The sequence below is a fragment of the Bidens hawaiensis genome, unplaced genomic scaffold, assembly GCF_021521415.1.
Source record: "Bidens hawaiensis isolate Kalapana, Puna unplaced genomic scaffold, B.hawaiensis_p1.1 tig00025755_1, whole genome shotgun sequence".
Taxonomy (NCBI): domain Eukaryota; kingdom Viridiplantae; phylum Streptophyta; class Magnoliopsida; order Asterales; family Asteraceae; genus Bidens; species Bidens hawaiensis.
Window position 1 is genome coordinate 54,527 of NW_027494119.1, and position 19,763 is coordinate 74,289.

General features: G+C 32.1%; 2 protein-coding genes and 1 long non-coding RNA gene across 3 annotated transcripts; all 3 read right to left on the bottom strand.

Annotated features, from left to right (window-relative positions):
- Nucleotides 1-10,076: 10,076 nt before the first annotated feature.
- LOC143572152 (uncharacterized) lies at nt 10,077-10,602 on the bottom strand. Its single transcript, XR_013142219.1, has 3 exons — nt 10,470-10,602; nt 10,345-10,388; nt 10,077-10,268 (listed from the first exon to the last, which is right to left on the bottom strand). It is a non-coding gene; the product is annotated as an uncharacterized LOC143572152 (long non-coding RNA).
- Nucleotides 10,603-15,497: 4,895 nt separating this feature from the next.
- On the bottom strand, nt 15,498-16,663 carry LOC143572163 (uncharacterized). Its single transcript, XM_077057389.1, has 2 exons — nt 15,637-16,663; nt 15,498-15,542 (listed from the first exon to the last, which is right to left on the bottom strand). The coding sequence occupies exons 1-2, from the start codon at nt 16,525-16,527 to the stop codon at nt 15,498-15,500; spliced, it is 936 nt and encodes a 311-aa protein (XP_076913504.1). The 5' UTR covers nt 16,528-16,663.
- Nucleotides 16,664-18,288: 1,625 nt separating this feature from the next.
- LOC143572153 (pathogen-related protein-like) lies at nt 18,289-19,712 on the bottom strand. Its single transcript, XM_077057383.1, has 4 exons — nt 19,572-19,712; nt 19,228-19,360; nt 18,845-19,146; nt 18,289-18,492 (listed from the first exon to the last, which is right to left on the bottom strand). Exons 1-4 carry the CDS (start codon nt 19,710-19,712, stop codon nt 18,349-18,351), a joined length of 720 nt encoding a protein of 239 aa, XP_076913498.1. The 3' UTR covers nt 18,289-18,348.
- Nucleotides 19,713-19,763: the final 51 nt, after the last annotated feature.

Sequence of the window (19,763 nt, forward strand, 5' to 3'; positions counted from 1 at the left end):
CGATTATGAAATTGCAAAATAATGCACTCAATTGAGCTCTGATTACGGTTTAAAATATTACGTTTAAACGTTCTGAACAAAACTAAGACACTAAAACGTTCTGACCAAAACGAACACCTTTAAACGTTCAAGTATAGAAGTTCAGAAAAAAAATGTACATTTAAGCGTTCTACCAAAAACAAACACCTTTAAACGTTCTAAACAATATTAAACGTTCTGACAAAAAAAACACCTTTAAACGTTCAAGTTTAGAAGTTCAGAACAAAAAGTTTAGAAGTTCAGAACCCTAATCATAGCTCATATATGAAATTAAACGTTCTGGACAAACCTTTAAACGTTCAGAAGCTCATATATGAAATTAAACTATCCGTAACATGAAATTGAACGCTGAAACCACTTCATATAATCTCGTAATCATCAAGAAATCATCAATCGACCATCGATTTCATCATATGAACAAATCTGGACGTATTTAAAGTTCTACAAATGGGTGTCTGCAAATGGCGTATTTCAATTCAGTTCAATTCAATTGAAGTGGTGTCTGCAATTGGTGTCGGTGATGATGGTTGAATCAGCGCAATGGTTAATTGGGATGGAAACGAATTGAAATAATTTACGAATGTGCCACTGCGTGTTTTTGAAATCAAGGGTTAAGGGTGTCGCGTACGTAATGTACGATAAGAGATTATTGTATCGGATCCTCTAAATAGAAAACTTAAAAACTCCTAAAAAAACTATTTTAACTTTTTTTTAATTTTTGTTTGTAGTTTCTTTTTTTTCCCATTATTTTTATATGTTGTTATTGGTTAAAAAAAACAAAAATAAAAAAAAAACTTGCTGGTAACCTCGTCGGTATAGTGCACATGTGTAATAGTGTGCATTGCATATATGCAAGAAGTGTTGTATTACATAGAATACAACACTATTGCACATATTTGATACACACTATTGTATATATGCAATATAAGACTAATACGTATATCGAATACATATCAGTACATATGTGTAATACAACATTAACGCACATGTGCACTACATCGACTTTTATTTTATTACCATTTTTTTACCATATAATATAACACTACACATATACAATACACAAATATTTAATACATGCAATTAAACACTATTGAACTTAAAAATATATAGTAATACACATATGTAATACAACATTATCGCACAGTAATACGTATGTGCATTACAGCTGTTTTTTTTTTAAATTATTTTATTTTTTTCAAGTGAAGTGTAAGAAAATATAAGAATAATGACAAAAACAGAATTTTGAAAATATATTTTATTTTTAATTAAAAATAATTCGAAACCTCTAAAAAAATATTTAAAAAATTATAAAACAAAAAAAAACGAAAATTTTTAAAAAGTAAAAAAAACCAAAATTCTTATATTTTATTCCGGTTTCATTAAAAAAACGATTTTTTTTAATTCGTATTATATGTATACACATATGTATACTTTCATTTAATATCTAGTTACGTAATATACACATATGTACATTATCATTTACCATAAATTATACATATGTGTATAGGAAAAAACATGTGTGTACATATTATACATATATGTATAATAAAAAAACCGATTTTTTTTCTTTTTAATTCGTATTATACCTATACACACATGTATACTTTTATTTAATCTCTAGTTACGTAATGTACACATATGTACATTATCATTTATCTTAAATTATACATATGTGTATAGGAAAAAAACATGTGTGTACATATATGTATAATTTAGCTAAACCCAGAAATTTTTTTTTTTTAGAAACCGGGATGATAAATAAGAACTTTGGTTTTTTTAGTTTTTTTTGTTTTATGAATTTTTTATTTTTGGGTTTTTTTGTGGTTCAAAATGGTTCTCAATTCTCAAAAAGTTCTCGTATGATCCTGATTTTATATATATATATATATCATGTGAGAAACTAGGAACCAGACTATTTTTGCTTTGCATTTTGGCCCACACTCAAAAAAACTAAGAAAATAAATTGATCGCTACAGAAGACAAATTTGCCAAGGAACAATCAGTATAAAATGAGAGGCACACACGTAATTTTGAAGAGTATGACCCACTTGTATGTAGAGGTGGGCATACAAACCGGTTAATTGAACCGAACTGGTTTAAACCTGGTTTTTTGAAAACCGGTTTTGAGGACCTGTAAACCGCCAGGTTAGGACCGGTTTGAAGTTTTTTAGGCGTAACCGGGTTGAACCAGATGGATTGGAACCGGTTCAAAAAAAGCGGTTTGACCCGGTTACAAACCGGTTTGTAGATGTAAATTAGTGGTAGATATTTATGTGCATTCAATGTTTTTTAATATGGTCATTTTCAATGCAAGTATTTAAAGATTTCTTAAATATGATAAACTAGCTTTAGAAACCCGTGTATTACACGGTATAAGTTAATGTATAAATTATAATAAATAATTTAATACAGATAAAATAAAAGATAATTAAGTCTTTTTATATTATGTAAAAAATTTATTACAAATATAGTCGCTTTATATCATAAAATGCATTTGAATTTTAAATCGAGAATGAGTTATTCTACCATCGGTATACAATAATAAAGCAATACCACCGAAAATAACATTTAGATGTAGTTAAAGTCTTTTACAAAAATGATTTTCACTCCATACCCTAAACATGAAACCCTAAACCGTAAACAAAAAAAGACACCAGATTTTCCTTTTTGAACAGCTTTTATGATGTCTCTTATACTAAATATAAAAAAATGAAAAATTTGTTTATGATTTTTAAGACTTATTAAACATTGAATATTTGTAAAAAGTAAACAAAATTATTATAGTTTTCTTCAACATGAATATGTCTCACAAATAAATGTTAGTGTACTCTTTAAACATATATATATAAACTCTTTAATATACATTTTAATTTAAAAAAAAATATCTTTATGACAAGTAATTATTATATATATTAATTTTTTTTAATTAAGTATGTTACAATATAATTTATAGCATTAATAATTTAATCAATAGAGATTGACCAATTAATACAGTATGTTGAATTTATAATCAATACTATATTTATAACTAATATATATATTTTTTATTTTCCATCAATAGAAGAGTAGTGATTTTGACGGAAATTTGATAGTGAGAATTAACCTCAGAATGCCATATGTCTAAATTATTTTCTTTTATTAGTATAGGTAGATATTTTAATTATTCAACCAAATACATTCCATATTTATCATAACATCTATCATATAATATAATATAGCGTTTATCATAATATTTATCATATAATGGTGGATTGGAAAAATTGGTGTTTATTTGATGTAACGTGATTGTTGGTTTTGGTTTTTGGATTTCAGCGTCTTTCTCCGTCTTGGTGATAGTCGTTGGTTGTGTCTTTTTTTATGAAAGTCAATTTTCAAAAAAAAATATAATATAATATAGAGACTATATTAGAATATTTTAAGTCAAAGTTCATTTGAACACCAATATGGAAAACCGGTTCGAATTCCAACTGCATTTAAGTTAAAAATACGGAAACCAATTTTCTTTCTGCATTTAATACATTAATTGGTGCAAGTCTCAAACAAATAAAGTCTGCAAGTGCCATTTCGAATTCCAACACAAGCAACATGCAAAACTGGTTTTAAACCGATTCATTAAAAACCGGTTGGGAACCAACCCGAACCGGTTAGACCAGTTTGTGACTTTCATTGCAGAGACCCGGTTCAGGTTCAAACCGGTTTGGACCAAAACCGGTTTTGACTTTTTTGACTAAAAACCGGTTCGGTTTAACCCGAAACCCGGTTTAAGTCAAAAACCGGTTTGTGCACCTCTGCTTGCATGTGACTTGTTTCAATTAACTTAGAATTAATCCTATACCAGATTTTATTTATTTTAATTCTTTTGATGCTTTATAAGTGAGGGTCTAGCACATCATCTTGAGAAATGAAACCTTAACCAATGCTTTGTTTCATTGTATTCGAGAATGGTTTGTTATAAAAGTGCCACCAAACAAAAGTTGTAAGTGTTTACGGCATCCAAACTCGGTGGCATCATCACCTAGAATAACAAACCGTTCTCAAGCAATGAAAGAAAATACCCGTTTCATTTCTTGAGATGATTTTCAACCCTCACTTACAGTTGTTGAAATCTTAGTTTCTATTGTGTTGCACAAGTTGTCTAATAATATCACGGGTCAATAAAAGATGTTGAAAATGTGATCAATTGTGCCAAGCATCTTGTAAGTTGGTTGACCCCGACTCTCAACATAAATGGAAAATGCACACTAATTTAGGAGGCTGTTAGTTTATTCGTCACTTAAATGGCAGATGCACATGAATTTCTAACATTGTTAGTTTTTACGTGTTTGGGTTGTAATTTTGGAGACTCGTCTTCAATTGTAATTAGTAATTTTGGAGCACTCACTTCATTTAGTAGTTTGGTTGGTTGATGCATGAATGATTGAAGCCAAATTTGTTTTTTATTTTTTTTTTTCAATAAATGGCAATAGCACTATTATTAATATTATAAATTGTTTATTGGATTACATCGAAACATAAGGCAAGCGGGCAACAAGCTGCGCCGCTACCCCTTTTTGAATCCGAATTTAAAATAGATTTCACATATTCTATTCGAAATTCACAGCCTATTTGAAGTTCATTTTGATTCGAACTTAGCCAAAAATTCATATTAATTCTAATTCCACATATAAAGAAACTTATGGGTCATTGGTTAATGGGTTAAAAACCAACTAATTGTATATTGGATGATCGATCTAAATATTTAAATTTAGCCTTTTTGTCTTTAGAACACAATCTTCTATAATTGGAATTATTTAATTTACCTTCTCTTTTAAGGATTCCAATCTAGAAAAAAGAATTGATAGCTTATTATTCTGTTGTATCAATTATCATTTTAACGATCAACTTCTCCCATAATAGTATCTATACTACCTAGTATCGTCATAATATCAGCCAATTTCATTCTTTTAACCACTTATATGTTATAAATTATAAGTTGTTTGAAAAAAGTTAGGTTTTGTAAGTGTATAAGCCATAAGTTACAACTCTCTAACTTGTAACTTATGACTTAAATCAGTTATAAAAAGGTAAAATAAGAAATCCGAAACACCCCTATAGTATAGGGTTAAAATCTTAGGAATGGTAGGAAGCAATATGTGCCCCTCATTTGTAAACTGAATGGCTAGAAGCACATCATGTCACAAAGGATGGAGATTAAAAGGGAGGTATAATACGATGGAGTTTAGAACATAAAAACCTTTTATAATTTTAATATCGATGCATTTTTGATATAATATGTGTATAACAAGTTACAACTTACAACTTACAACTTTGCATTTAAACCAATTACAACAGTGCATCTAAAGTACAACGATGCGTCCAAATTATCCATGTCCGACGTATGCATTAACCCTTCAATTCGGGTGCGCATCATCTCGTGAAATGAAACCTTAACTAGTGTTTCGTTTCATTGTAATCAATAATGATTTACTATAATTGTGCTACCAATCAAAATCTCAAGAAGTTGCAAGTGTTATTCGAGCATCCAAACTGGTGGCTATCACCTAGAATAGCAAACCATTCTCGAGTAATGAAACGAAGCACTAGTTTCGTTTCTCACAATGATGCTCAATCCACACTTAATAGTCGTCGAAATCATAGTTTACACCGCTCTACTCAAGTTGCCTAATAATCTCATAAGATGTTGAAGATGTGATCAATATATTGTGGCAAACATCTTGTGAGTTGGTTAAACCCGACTATGAACATAATCACAAATGCACACCAACTTATGAGATTATTAGTTATATTTAACTTTAATATACACTCATTTCTAGCATATTTCTAACATCGTTAGTTTTTCCATGTTTAAATTGTAAGTTTGGAGACTCGTTTTCAATTGTAATCAATAATTTTGGTTGGAATTGAGTCACGAGTCCATGTATGAGTGATTGAAATAAGTAGTGATCTCCATTGGACCATATCTTTTTTTGGTAATTGAATAGAATGTGTGGAGTTTAGTAGTGTAAAACACAAAAGCCTTTTATGATTTTTAATGTCGACACACTTTTGATATAATTTACGTTTGTCTAAATGAGTTAAAGCGTTATATTTAAACTAATTATAACAATGCATCTAAAAGACAACGATGTGCATGGGCTAGATAATTAGTTCAAGTGGGTGGTTCCGAGTTTCGAAATAATAGTGTATCGATATATAGAAAATACTAGATGAACCACTTTATAAATTTGGAAAGAACCACTTCATTTATACTACAAGCACTAGACTAGCTGGTAAGTTGTTGGTTTTGTAAATGAAAGGTCATGGGTTCGATTTCTTGCAGCAAGTGAATTTTTAAATCCTTCTTTTCTTTTTAAGTCTAGGATATTATTAAACACACACCTACACAATGGCCGTCTCTCTCCCTTCCTTATACTCACCCTTGCTACTCTTCCTAGAATCTTCTCACTGTAAAGGTAAGTTTAGATTCATTTGTTAAAGATTTAATTGTTCTTGATGTCGTTGATTGTTAAGTTATTGTTAAATTTTAGTTTTAATTTGTTAGTTTGGTAGTTTTTGTTAGTTTTAATTTGTTAGTTTGTTGGTTTTTAATTTGTTAGTTTATATTGAACTTTGCCTGAACCATCGAACTGACCCGAACCTTGAATTGACCCGGAATTTTTTATATCCGATTCTATAAAATTGAAGCAGATAAAAGTAGTGTACCACCTGAAAAAAATTCTTGGATCCGTCACTGACGATGTGCGTGCCAAGATTGCCTAGGTTTGACGCATGCACGAACCATTCATTATAAGGGTGCGTCTAAGCAATCGCAAAAATGAATCTAAAAACCACCTTTTATTTGGTTTATATATATATATATAATATATATATATATAAAGGATCCAATACAATAATCCTTTGTCATACACTACATAGGCGAGGCCGTGGAACGTCAATTTCAATTAGCGATCTAGGGTTCTCCAATCAGAATAGCGAGCAACAACAACGGCGAGCCGGTCTTCGTCCGCCACTGCTCCCATCGATTCCGTCCACCTTCACCATCACCGTTCAGCAATCCGGCAACGTCCAACAATTCCATCCACTGTCCACCGTCGCGACCAACGACGGTACCGTCGTGAACACCATCTTCTTCTGTCACGAGTTGTTCACAGGTCAGTTGATCAAATTGACCAATTGAAATTGAAATTGTTGAACCTAATTAATCAATTAACCTTGAAATTGATCCAATTAATCATCAATTTGAAGCTTTAATCGATCAATTTTGAGTTTTGAGTGATGGGTTTTAACCTTGAACGTTTAAGATTTTGGCTTGAACATTTAAAATTTTTTTGCCTGAACGTCTAAACTTTAACCTTGAACGCTTAAGTTTTTTGCCTAAACGTTTAAGTTTTTGCTTGAACGTTTAAACTTTTAATCTTGAACGTTTAAGTTTTTTTCCTGTTTAAGTTTTTTGTCTGAACGTTTAAGTTTTTGCCTGAACGTTTAAACTTTTAACCTTGAATGTTTAAGTATTTTTGCCTGAACGTTTAAACTTTTGATCTTGAACGTTTTAGGGTTGGGATTTTGTCTTGAAAGTTTTAGTGTTTTAACCTTGAACGTATTTCGCGTACATAATATACGTTAAGCGATTATTGTACGTTAACCTTCCCACACACACACATATATATATATATGTATGTATGTATGTATACACAGACACCCCTCTCCTTAAAACACACGTGTCATGCCACGTATACTTCACACGCTTCTCAAGAATACATGAAACATATAAAGAAAAGATAATGAAGCGTATACATTATAACATCAACTGCAATAACCTAAGAAAATTAAGACAAATATTTAAAAAGAAATAAAAAAAATGATGTAGACTAATATAAGTTCCATTATAGGTAAGACATCACATCCACCATTTGCTAATAAGCTTTTTCTAGTGACAACGATGCCAATTAAGAGCCGGGACAAAGACAATCATTGTCCCATTGCTATCGCTTATCAACTATACATCTTATAAGTATTTAACATATTTGGTTATTTATATCAATATAAATATAAATATACGTGAAGGTTTTAACTTCTTTGTTGTCCAATTTACCCAGGGCACGTCGGCAGGCATGATACATGCAGGGAAAAAAATATTATATTTTTTTTACTTTCCTAATTTCCATTTTAAAGGAGGTGACGGCGCAACTTGTTGTCCGCTTACCTGTATCTCTATTGTAATTGATCCTTTTATTATAAATGGGATTGTGTGGGTAAAAAAAAAAATATATTCATGTTAAAAGTCGGTATACTACTACAGTAATAGTATTACCACATAACCAGGCATGTCTTCGAGGTTTTGGATGCTCCAGACGATTACTAAAAATTGTATCTTATATATAAAATAAAAAGACTATTTTTGTCCTTTTGTTATTAGCCTAGACCCATTAAAGGAGCGTTTGCGGTTCCTTATTTTACATCATTATAATTTTTTGTCAAACGTTAGTAAGTCAGAATATTCTTTATGACTCATAATATATTGACTTACCAAACACCTTATTAACTTTTTTGAAAAATTAATAAGTTAAAATTAAGCCTAAATAAGGAATCCCAAACACGCCTTAAAGTTGTTATTTTGGACCCTTCTACATAATAGATATCCACGGTGGATCCATTAACCTTCTAGTCAAATGCTATTGGGGTGATGGTTAAAACTTAAGATCTCTAAGATCTTATATTTGAAACTTGACTTAAGAGGGTTTTTCGGTTTTCTCTTTAATATTGTACTCGGGTTAGTCATGTCTGGTCTTAAGCATCAAAATCAGTATGAACAGGTAACATTTCAAAAATATCAGTTTCAAAAGTTGTTAAAAAAAACATATCAACGTTGGAATTCAATGAGATAGATTTTATGGTACGACTGTCGTCGTGCCGTCTTTACCTGGGATTCCACAAACCAGATATGCGTTCAAAGATTCTGTTGGACCAAATGTAAAGTTAATGTGGAAAGAGTTTCTCCAACCAGATTATTGAGTGAAAGTTGATTATGTGTATAATATCTACGGTTGTAAATGAGCCAAGCATTTTATAAGTTACTCGAGATTTGCTCGTTAAAAGCTTAAATCGGGCTAGATTTAAATGAGCTCAAGCCTAAAAATTAGCTTGTTTAATAAACGAGCCTGACCCAAGCTTCACTTATCGAACTAGAACTGGCCCTGAACTTAAACGAGTATGCTATTTTTATAATTTATATGTGTATATTTTTATATGATAAATAGGGAATATATCACATAATAGTAACAAAGTTTCAAAAGCGTTCCGATTAGGACAATCACGGAACTTTTGCTCAAATCGAGTTACTAAATATTTAAATCAAGCATCAAGATTTTTTGTGCGTCAAGTTAGCAATGGAGGAAAAAATGTAGGGATTGGAATTTGAAATATATGTAGTTATATTTAAAAAAAACTTTAATTATATTAAAAATTAAAAATAAAAGTCACTACTCCAGATCAACATAAAAAAATGATAAAAAGATTCCTTATTGAAACAAAAGAAAAACATATTAAAACCTATAATTTAAATAAAATATGAAAGTTAAATGATATATATTATCATATACATTCGTTATATATAACTTTTCAATTTCACATATATCTAAAACATATATTAATTAATAAATTATAATCGAGCTTGGGCCTTAGAAATAAAACTCGAAGCGAATCTAACTCGAGCTCTCGTAAATTAAATGAATCGAACTCAAGTTTATGCGGACTTGGGCTTAGCTCCGCTAGTTTAAACCCTTGATAATACCCAATCAATTAGACCATGAAAGTGGCCAGATACAATGACTTGGACCACTTTGTGAAGCTAACCATTTGGAAGTGGCTGACTCGAGTCACTTTCTTGTGCTAACCAGTCTCAAGCTCCATGTTTGCAAGTTTACAAGTTACAACAGTCTCAAAAGGACTAAATACCATATAATTACTTGCTTAGTAGCAAAACTAACACAATCTAAGCAACACCCACATTGATCATCTAAAAAATAAGAATGAAGGTGTTGAAAAGTACTAAAATATGTTCATTTTATTACCAATCTACACAAAATAAAAGTTAAAGTAGGCAGTCAAGGTGCGGTTTGTAAGTTTACATTAGGGACCTCTTCTTCGAAGGAATTACTTATCGGATTTGACCCTGAGTGTACCTCATGCAACTCCAACCTCTTGCCGCTATTATTATTCTCCATTAACAACTAAGATACATAGAACAGTTAGCATCAACAACCAAGAAAATGATAAAAAACACGAAGGTTACAATAACGGTTTTACCTCATCGTTCAGCTTTAAGGCTCTGAATTTGCCAACTTCGGTATCTGGTAACAAAAACCAACTTAAATAAAGCATACATTATTGATTAAACGCATGAAAACAAGATTAAAGATTTGAGTTTTAACCGTCGATATTTGGTATGGGCGACGATGAATGTAGAGATAAATGAGTTAGGAGAAGCATGAGAAGAAATATCAAACATAAAGCCATTTTTATGTTTCTTGGAGAAATATGGTGAGTGAGTAACTTGGTGTTTGTTTGAGAGAGAATTGTGTATGCTAGTGAAAGTAATATAGCACATTACTAATGGTCTTTAAATGGGACATGATAAAGTTTAAGATTGAAAAAAAAATGGTTAAATGGAGTTTACTTTTTATCAATTTTTTTTTGTTGTTTTATTCATTTGAAAGAATTTGAGACATTGTGTAGGCCCATGTGCATGTTAATTGGGTACAAGATAAGACAGAAGGACGATTAGTTGATATCTTACATAGTAACACTCTTGATTAATAATTAATTTCAATAATTTACGCAAAATGTCGGTGTCACACCATGATGCTAAGTCGTATGAAACCGACGCAATGCTAAATGTCTGAATCCCTCTAGCAAAGGTCTGATAGTTGAATCCAAATTTCATTGCTTTCTTCCTTTAACCCATCGAAGGTCACATGATGGGTTTTACCTTATCCAAGTTGTTTGGATTATTTATGCACCACAACTGTAATAAAAATTAAACATATTATAATTTCATTAACTTCAATTAAGAAAATAATAGGTGTGTTTTCTAGATATATATTGGATATTAAAAAGGCAATTTAGATAAAGTTTTGAAATTCTTTAAAAAGATTCATGCCATTTAAGATTACATAAATACACTTAAATTATATATATATATATATATATATATATATATATATATACTATTTCACACCTTATTTATGTGAGAAAGAATTTTAGTTAAATTAACTTTAATACTTTATACTCCCTAAAAAAATAGACTAAAGAAGATCCAAGAGGCAAGCTTAGAATGTCTCCCTTCACTTGCACAGAGATGCTGCAAATCATCAAAATAAATCATATTGAATACAAAAATTAATATAAAAAATAAAATACCAAAAATTATTAGCAAGAAACATGCATGTGCTCACCTGCATTCTCTGGCATTCAACTTTAAGGTTTCCTTCGATAAAGCAACAGCATAAGCAGCAGTAAATGCATCACCTTCACGTGAAGAGTTTTTGCGGGTTGATGCAAGAACCTGAACACGACATGAGTTTTTGCAAGTTGACGTAAAACTGTGCTCTTAATCCAGAATTTTATATTATCTTTTTATGTGTTAATCCACTAGAATTACAAACATACATAAAAAAAATTACAAATGCGTATAAAATAATTATGCTTAAACTATATATCCAATTAATTTGGGTAATGACATAAAACACAATTTTGATTTTCTTTATATAACCTGACCAATCAACTAGGTTGATTCAGACACAACCCACCTAGAAATACGTGCGTGAGGTTTCGAGCCTAAACTAACACGAATTTCTACTAACCCCAAGCCCACGAATTTTGTGCAATGTGTCAGAAATTCACACGGTAAATTCCATTGGAGAATTTGACTTGGGTTTCAAGGAAAAATGAACAAATTAACCAAATTAAGGTCTTGTATTTTATTTATTTCATTTTATATATTTAGAACAAAAAAGTCGACTCAACGTAGACTATTATGAGTCGAGAGAATTTGAGTTTGACAAATGGTTTTTTAACTATGTTATATTTTTTTTGAAATTTGATGATCAGCCATATTCAACATTCAAGTAAAAACTGGGTTGGGCCGGCCCAATGTAATAGCTCATAAACATTTCACTTAATACAACTAGTATTTGATCCTCACGTTGCGGGGTGTGTAAAATTGTTTATTCACACATTATTTGAAAACATGAAGGCTTCACCACCACCATCGTCCTCGGTCACCATCCTCTTTTGCGCGTCAAGTAATTTTCATTAATCATTAATAAAACCGAATGAAAAGTAGACGTCAAATGTTGTACCGTGCACGATGTATTATATTGACCAATAACATAAAAATAAATAAGTGCAACATGACATTATTTATAGACAACAAAGCAAAATAAAAACGATCCGAAAGAATATAAAAGAAACTAAATTTATTGTAGTTTATAGACTGTAGCAACTCTTATAAAGTTCAAAGACAACAACGTGAATTTGATAAAAACTAATAAGGGTTATTTGAACATTTGTATTAAAAAACACACAAAAAAACCAATAATAATTCAAGTTAGTGGAGATAATGATGTACAAAAGATGAAACAAATATTACAACACTATGGTACGCAACTCTTTCAAAATTATATATATAGGGGAAGGTTAACGTACAATAATCGCTTAACGTACATTACGTACGTGACATACGTTCAGCTAATACGTTCAGCCAATATATTCAACTAATACATTCAAACCTTTAAAAGTTCAAGAAAAAACTTAAACGTTCAGCTAATATGTTCAAATCTTAAACGTTCGTCAAAAACCCATCATCCAGAACTCAAAATTGATCGATTGAAGCTTCAAATTGATGATTAATTGAATCGATTTCAAAGATTAACCGATCAATTGGCTTTAATTTCAATTTCAATTCAACTAAACAAACCTGTGACGAGTTTTGCGTTTTTCCGATGAGTTCGTTGTTGACGATGATGATGGTGACGAAGAGTGTTGATTGCCCCGGCGAGCGGAGGTGAAGGAGGTGTGCTGAAGGAGGTGAGGGGTGGTGGAGACGGATTGTGGAAGAGGGACGATTGGACGAACAGATTAGTGTAATTGTGATTTTGGGTTTATGAAAATCAACGGTTAGAAGTGTCGCGTAGGTAATGTACGATATATATATATATATATATATATATATATATATAGGAGATGGATCAAATGCAAATAAAAAATATGTACTAAACATACAAACTAAACAAAACCACCACACCACATCTCCATCTTCTTTCTCATCCACCACAAAATCATCAGACTCCAATCCCTCCACCGCCAACCTCCGACACCTTTCCTTCAACCAAGGCTTCGTTGCCTCGCCATCGACACCAACCACATCTCTCGTATCTACAACTGCGACAAATCCGGCGAGACTGACTCTGGTGGCGGCATCGCTGTCGTTTTCTGCTGCAACATACTCGCTCTAATTGGCGGCGGCTGACCGCCAAAGCCGATGTATCATTCCAACCGGAAGTTAAATCCCTACGTCTCCGACAAGACCGAATTATTATGATGATGTTAGAGAAGAATCAGAAGATATATGTTTACGATTTCGCCGATTTAAAGCTTTATATGGCATATTGAAACAAGAAAGTGTGTGATTTGCCAATCGATTTGTAGTTACAGGTTTTTGAAGCAGACAATTTGAGAAAGAAGAAGAAACAGATTCAATAATTACTCTATTAATAAAATAGTTACTCATAGTTGAAACAAGTAGAGTAATAAAATTACTCTATTTGTAAACTGTATAGAGTAATTAAATTACAAGTTAATAGCCATTTTCGTCCCTGTGGTTTGCTACTTTCGCCATTTCAGTCCAAAGTTTGAAATTTTATCAATTTAGTCCTTATAGTTTTAAACATTAGTCAATTACGTCCCCCCGTATAACGGCATCAAACTATGCCGTTAGTTTTAGGGGTATTTTTGTCCTTCTCCTGTTTATTTTTAGTTAATGGTCAGTTTCTTCCCTATGGTTTGATACTTTTGCTACTTCCGTCCAAAGTTTGAAAATTTTCAATTTTATGTTTAATTTATTCAGTTTTTTTTTGGTTACTTCAGTCCGTGATGGAATTAAAAAAAAACTGAATAAATTAAGCATAAAATTGAAAAATTTTCAAACTTTGGACTGAAGTAGCAATGACTATCAAACCACAGGGATGAAACTGACCATTAACTAAAAATAAACAGGAGAAAGACAAAAATACCCCTTAAACTAACGGTATAGTTTGATGCCGTTAGACAAGAGGACGTAATTGGCTAATGTTTAAAACTATAAGGACTAAATTGACAAAATTTCAAACTTTGAACTGAAGTGGCGAAAGTAGCAAACCACAAGAACGAAAATGGACATTAACTCTTAAATTACAATACAAACATGATTTCCACTTATTTACAAAAATGCCACCGCTTTCAATTTTATTCTAGTTCGTATGCTTCACACACGTTTTCTATTTGTATGTTATCTTTACTTTATATATATATATATAAATTGTTGACACGTGCCAATAAAAAAAGTTCTTAGCTATAGAATGAGCGCAACTAGGAATCTAATGACTACAACTTCAAAAAAAAATGTTAATCTCACATGAACTATCAACCATAAGTTTAGTAAATTTTTTGGAAAAAAAAGTTAAAAAACCATCTTTTTAACAAACACGTGATTAAACCAATAAATACCGAATGTGGATGCATCTCTTTTTTTTCGTTTATGTTAGTTCATTAAGATCACTTAAAAGTCTTTTGTGAACATTGAAATGCACATGCGTATTTAGCTTTAATAGCTTATAAACAAACGATTAACGAACATAAACAAAATACAAATTTCATTATTTTAACCAGTAAACACGGAAATTTGTTCCATTATATACTCATATTTCTTCACTTAGAGCACACAGAATTGGAGCCGTTGAGAGGTGAGGGAAAACAGGACCGATTCAAAGCACCCATGTATCCCCCAGACGAGTTTTCACCAGAATCCATGGGGTACTCACCTGTTTACATCAAAGGTTGAAGAAAAACAAGGAAAAGTAAGGAGAAATAAATCCAAGAGAACCTGGAACGCCACTCCCTCTTTTTCTAAAAAAAATGAGGAACAACAAGATCTTGGACCGCTTCGTGTCCTTTTAAAGACAAACCAACAAAACCAAATCCATGTTGTATTTATCACCAAAAAAACACATTTTCAATTTGTAAATTGAATATTAAAACCATTAAAACCGAAATTATTGTATAACAAACAACAATGTAAACAACAAATAAACCAAAAGCTACCACCAACTATGAAAACTAAAATAGCAAACTGTCATAAAAAAACATGATCTAAAACACTTTAAAGAAAACAAAAAACTCTATTCTAAAACTATCAAATCTTGTCACTCATTTCTTGCCACAATCTTGTACTTCCCAGTTGCTTGTTGCTGCAAACAAACAAATCAAATCCCATTAATAAATACAATCATTTTTTTTATTTATTATCCATCAAATTAACAAAAATAATCCCAAATTTATTACCTTCATCCACAAATTAGTATGAGTCCCACAAAATCCAGCAACAATAGCCCCTTTATTCCTCCCTTCCTTATACTCAAAACACAAATCTTCACTCAACCCACAAGTCACATGAAACCTCAACCCACATTTCTCCTCCGAACAATCGATAACGCACCCGCTCGATTTCCTACAAACATAACACTTCCCTCCCCATCTTCTTGCAACCACTTTCGAACAATCAATCCCTTCCCTACCCTCAGGGTCACTAAAAAACACTTCCGGTATAAACAACGCGCACACGATATGCGCCCAACGACCATCAACCGTCGGTTTCATTGCCCCGGTCTTAACCGGACACATACAACAAGACAAGGATGTCAGTCCCACTTTCTCACTAGTCTCACATTTGGCACAAAACCAATCACCTTTAGGTACGCTAGTCACAAGTGGACTACCATAACAAGTGGTGTGCACCATTAAGTCACACCCATCACACAACACAATTGGGTCTTGTGGGTCCCCATCTGTGCTTTGACACACACAACACAAAATCCCATCTTCATCTTCCCATCCATTTTCTTGATCAAAATCTTGATCAAAAACAGCCTTTTTATCATGATTTTGATCTGATTCAGGGTCATACTCAAGATTCAAGTCAAATGATGAAAAGGGTTTGTTTAAAACAACATTTGGGTGCAGGGCGCATATTCTTTTTTTGGCGGGTAAGCAGATGGTGGCCGAGGCGGCCGAAACAGCGGTTTCAAGAAATGTGGGAACTGGGGGTGAATCTGGGGTTTGTTTTCTTTTTTTTGCCGGCAAGATTGAAGAATATGGAGAATTAGAGGTGGGTTTTTGTTGGTTAATAAGATTGTATCGTTTATTGGGTGGTAAGCTGTGGAATTGGTTCGCCATTGTTGCAGGTTTGAGGTTTGTGATTTGGGTTTTTTAAATAAGAGGTTGGAAATAGAACCCGGGAAGAAGAAATTAGAAGATTTAATTTGAATTTTGACTAATTGTAAAATTTAAGTTTTTTAGTGTTTGAAGTGAAAGCGCAGTTGCTTCCCACCAAATATTTGAAGTGGCGGCAATGGGATCCGCTTCAAAGTTCAAATACAATATTGGAAAATTAATGTTAAATAAATATGTAGTTTTAAAGTATTTTAATATTTATATTTAGTTACTTAATTTAATTAATAAAGTAAATTGCTATTTTGGTCCCTTTGTTTTACTGATAGCTCATTCATCTCAAAATGAAATTTTTGTACAAATAAACCCTGGTTTTGGCCTTTGATTTTATATATGGTAAGTTTCATTTATTTATTTTTTCTTTTCTTTATAATAATAACATAAAAAAAGTCTAATTAAAGCTAACTGAATCTAGTTAATCAAGCATTTGGTTAGGGTTATGGCTAACATGTCTTCGTTAAACCGATTTTAACCGAGGCTAAACTGAATCTTAAATGTTTGTTTTTCCAAATTTTATACCTCTATTTCCATTTTTTATACTTCCATTTCTAGCTTCAAACATCTAGTTTATGCTACAACTATCAAGTGTGGAACTGACATATTTCAGCTTCGAAACATCATAATTGAGCTTGAAACACCATAACAGAACCGTTTTCAACTATAATAAAAGGAAAAAAAACAATGGACGACTAACCGAACGTAGCCATAACCGACCCATGGTTAACCTATCATTTGGTTATGGTTATGGTCAAGCAATCTTCCATAACTAAAACTTGGTTATGATTATGGTTAAGCCTCAAATCTGAACCATACCGGCTTTTACCCACCCCTACTATTTAACATAGAGAAAACAATTAAAAAGTTAATGTAGCAACCGAGATATTAATATATATATAGCTATTATGAGAAATATAAAATTATAATCAACCTGATGTCAAAGTGCCCCTCAACAAAGTCAAGTTTGACCGCGGTTTAAAAATCTACCACAATACCTGCATCGAGTTTTATTCAGACCTCTTGACATTTGTTTTCCTTGTAATTTTTATTTGTTTCTTGTAAACATATTGTTAGACATGGTGCAAAGTTCAAAACTAAGTGCTTCGAACACTTATGGTTAAGCACGAACGCTTGTGGCTTAACACGAACTGTTAAGTTGTATCTCGAACACTTAAGGTGTTAGAAACATATAAGTGTTTAACTCGAACAGTTAAACTGATCACGGGCACTTAGAGTTCAAGGTCTGTTCAGTAAATACTTGAAAGATAGATTAAGTGTTAGGGATGGAACTTAACATTTATGTCTGATATGTTAGTTATTAACCGTTGGTCTTGAGTAGTATCAAAGTAAGTGTTTTGATCATTCGGATCGGTATAGAAAATTCTCTTTCATTCTTGATTCATTGTAATCGTATTTCAGCAGAGAATAAAAACCCTAATTCAGTTTTTGAGTTCTAATCAGAAGGTGTTAATCGATTGAATTTCCGCTAAAATCATTAACACATATTGAACACAAGTTGTCGGCCTCAAATTAAGTTATAATAAGTTGTTACAATAATAAAAGACAGTGACGGACAACATTCCTAGTAACATACTAATAAAATGAAAATGGAAAACAACACGTACAACAATACAAACGTTAAAAGGAAACACAACCTCATTTATTCCAAGCTGTAAAAACGAAAACACGACTTCATTTCTTCCGATCCTGTAAAAAGATGCCAAATTATCCATGATCACTTGACTAGCAAATAAACCCATCTGCCATCCCTTAAGAAGAAGGACACCCTGAAGACCCCGCACCCGTAGCAGATTCACCAACAGCACCACAAGTTGCACTCTTCATGAGACCGGCGAGCAGTTCTCCTCTGTCGTAGAACAAATCCATCTTGATGACTTTAAAGTTTTCATCCAACTAACAAAAAAGTTCAAGGAATCACATAAGCATGTTGAGATCAAGATACCTGAACGACACTCACTATTGAAAAAAGAGGCAAACGTGGCCAAAATTTGCTATCTATAGAAACTGTCACAAACATAGCCATCGAATACGGCTTCTTTGCAACTTATCTTTAGAAAGTAAAGATAACTTTTGGTTGCAAATCACAACTCTAGTTAATAAAGTAATATAACGGTCGAAACAGTCAAAGATTATATTAAAGTTGAACTTTAGCTGTAAAAACTTAACTTCTAACTAAAAATAATTTAATAAAAATAAAAGAGAAATAAAATTTAAGTAAAAAGCAATTGCAAATTTGCATTCTCACCTCCATTATAGATACACCAAACATTTCTACCAATTCATTGGTAGGTGGATGGCCTTTGAACGGCCCTTCCATGTAACCCCAGTGCCTGAACTTATACGCGATCATTGGAGGACCGGAATAAATCTCTAGAATCTCCATTGCAAAACCTCTAGGAAACGTTGTGGTGAAGAGTTCATGAGCCGTATCCACAGTTTCTTTAGTCGGATCATACAGTCGTGCATTTTTCGGCAATGATGTTTGAAGAAACATATTGTACCCTCCACCTATCTCAGCTACACCTTCCGGTGTTGACGGGTGTCGACCTGAAAATCATCGGTTCTTAGGATACCTACAATAGTTAATCTTATAAACAACAAAAGTTGAAAAGTTTATTTTGAGTGTACCATTAACACAAATTGTTAACTTTGAGGTATCAACTGTTTTATGATCTTTAGGGTCAGTTTTATGGAATAACTCCATTTCCCATGTTTTAACCAGATTTTGAACCTTTTCTTCTAACGAACCTGTAGGCCATACCTTAACATGCATGTAAATTACAAAAATATTAGTAACATAATAATAATAATAATAATAATAATAATAATAATAATAATAATAACAACATATATGGGATAACATACAAATGCACAATGACTTAATATAATGTGCTATGCGACACAATGCCGCGCATAGATTTCTGTATGCATTCGTGTATTTAGGATTTAGCCGTTAGCGAGTAATTCAATACCTTGGTCCTGCCTTCTTCAAAGAGTTTGTTGACCTTATCATAGTTAGGGGGTTCACCAAACCTCCATTTGGTATTCTTCTCACCTTCACCACTCATGAAGCATCTGTACTTGTCTACATCTGAACCTACATATTGATCCATTGCTTGTTTTGGTTTTTGATGGAAAAATTCATGTGATAGTACTAGGTTTAT

Bases quoted from the DNA above. Each gene is read 5' to 3' on its own strand.
- LOC143572163 (XM_077057389.1), bottom strand. From the start codon at position 16,527: ATGGCGAACCAATTCCACAGCTTACCACCCAATAAACGATACAATCTT. The intron at 15,543-15,636 runs GTAATAAATTTG...GTTTGTTTGCAG, and splicing joins ATACTAATTTGTGGATGAAG to CAACAAGCAACTGGGAAGTA.
- LOC143572153 (XM_077057383.1), bottom strand. From the start codon at position 19,712: ATGGATCAATATGTAGGTTCAGATGTAGACAAGTACAGATGCTTCATG. The intron at 19,147-19,227 runs GTACACTCAAAA...GATGATTTTCAG, and splicing joins GTTAACAATTTGTGTTAATG to GTCGACACCCGTCAACACCG. The intron at 18,493-18,844 runs GTGAGAATGCAA...CTTTTTTGTTAG, and splicing joins TTGGTGTATCTATAATGGAG to TTGGATGAAAACTTTAAAGT.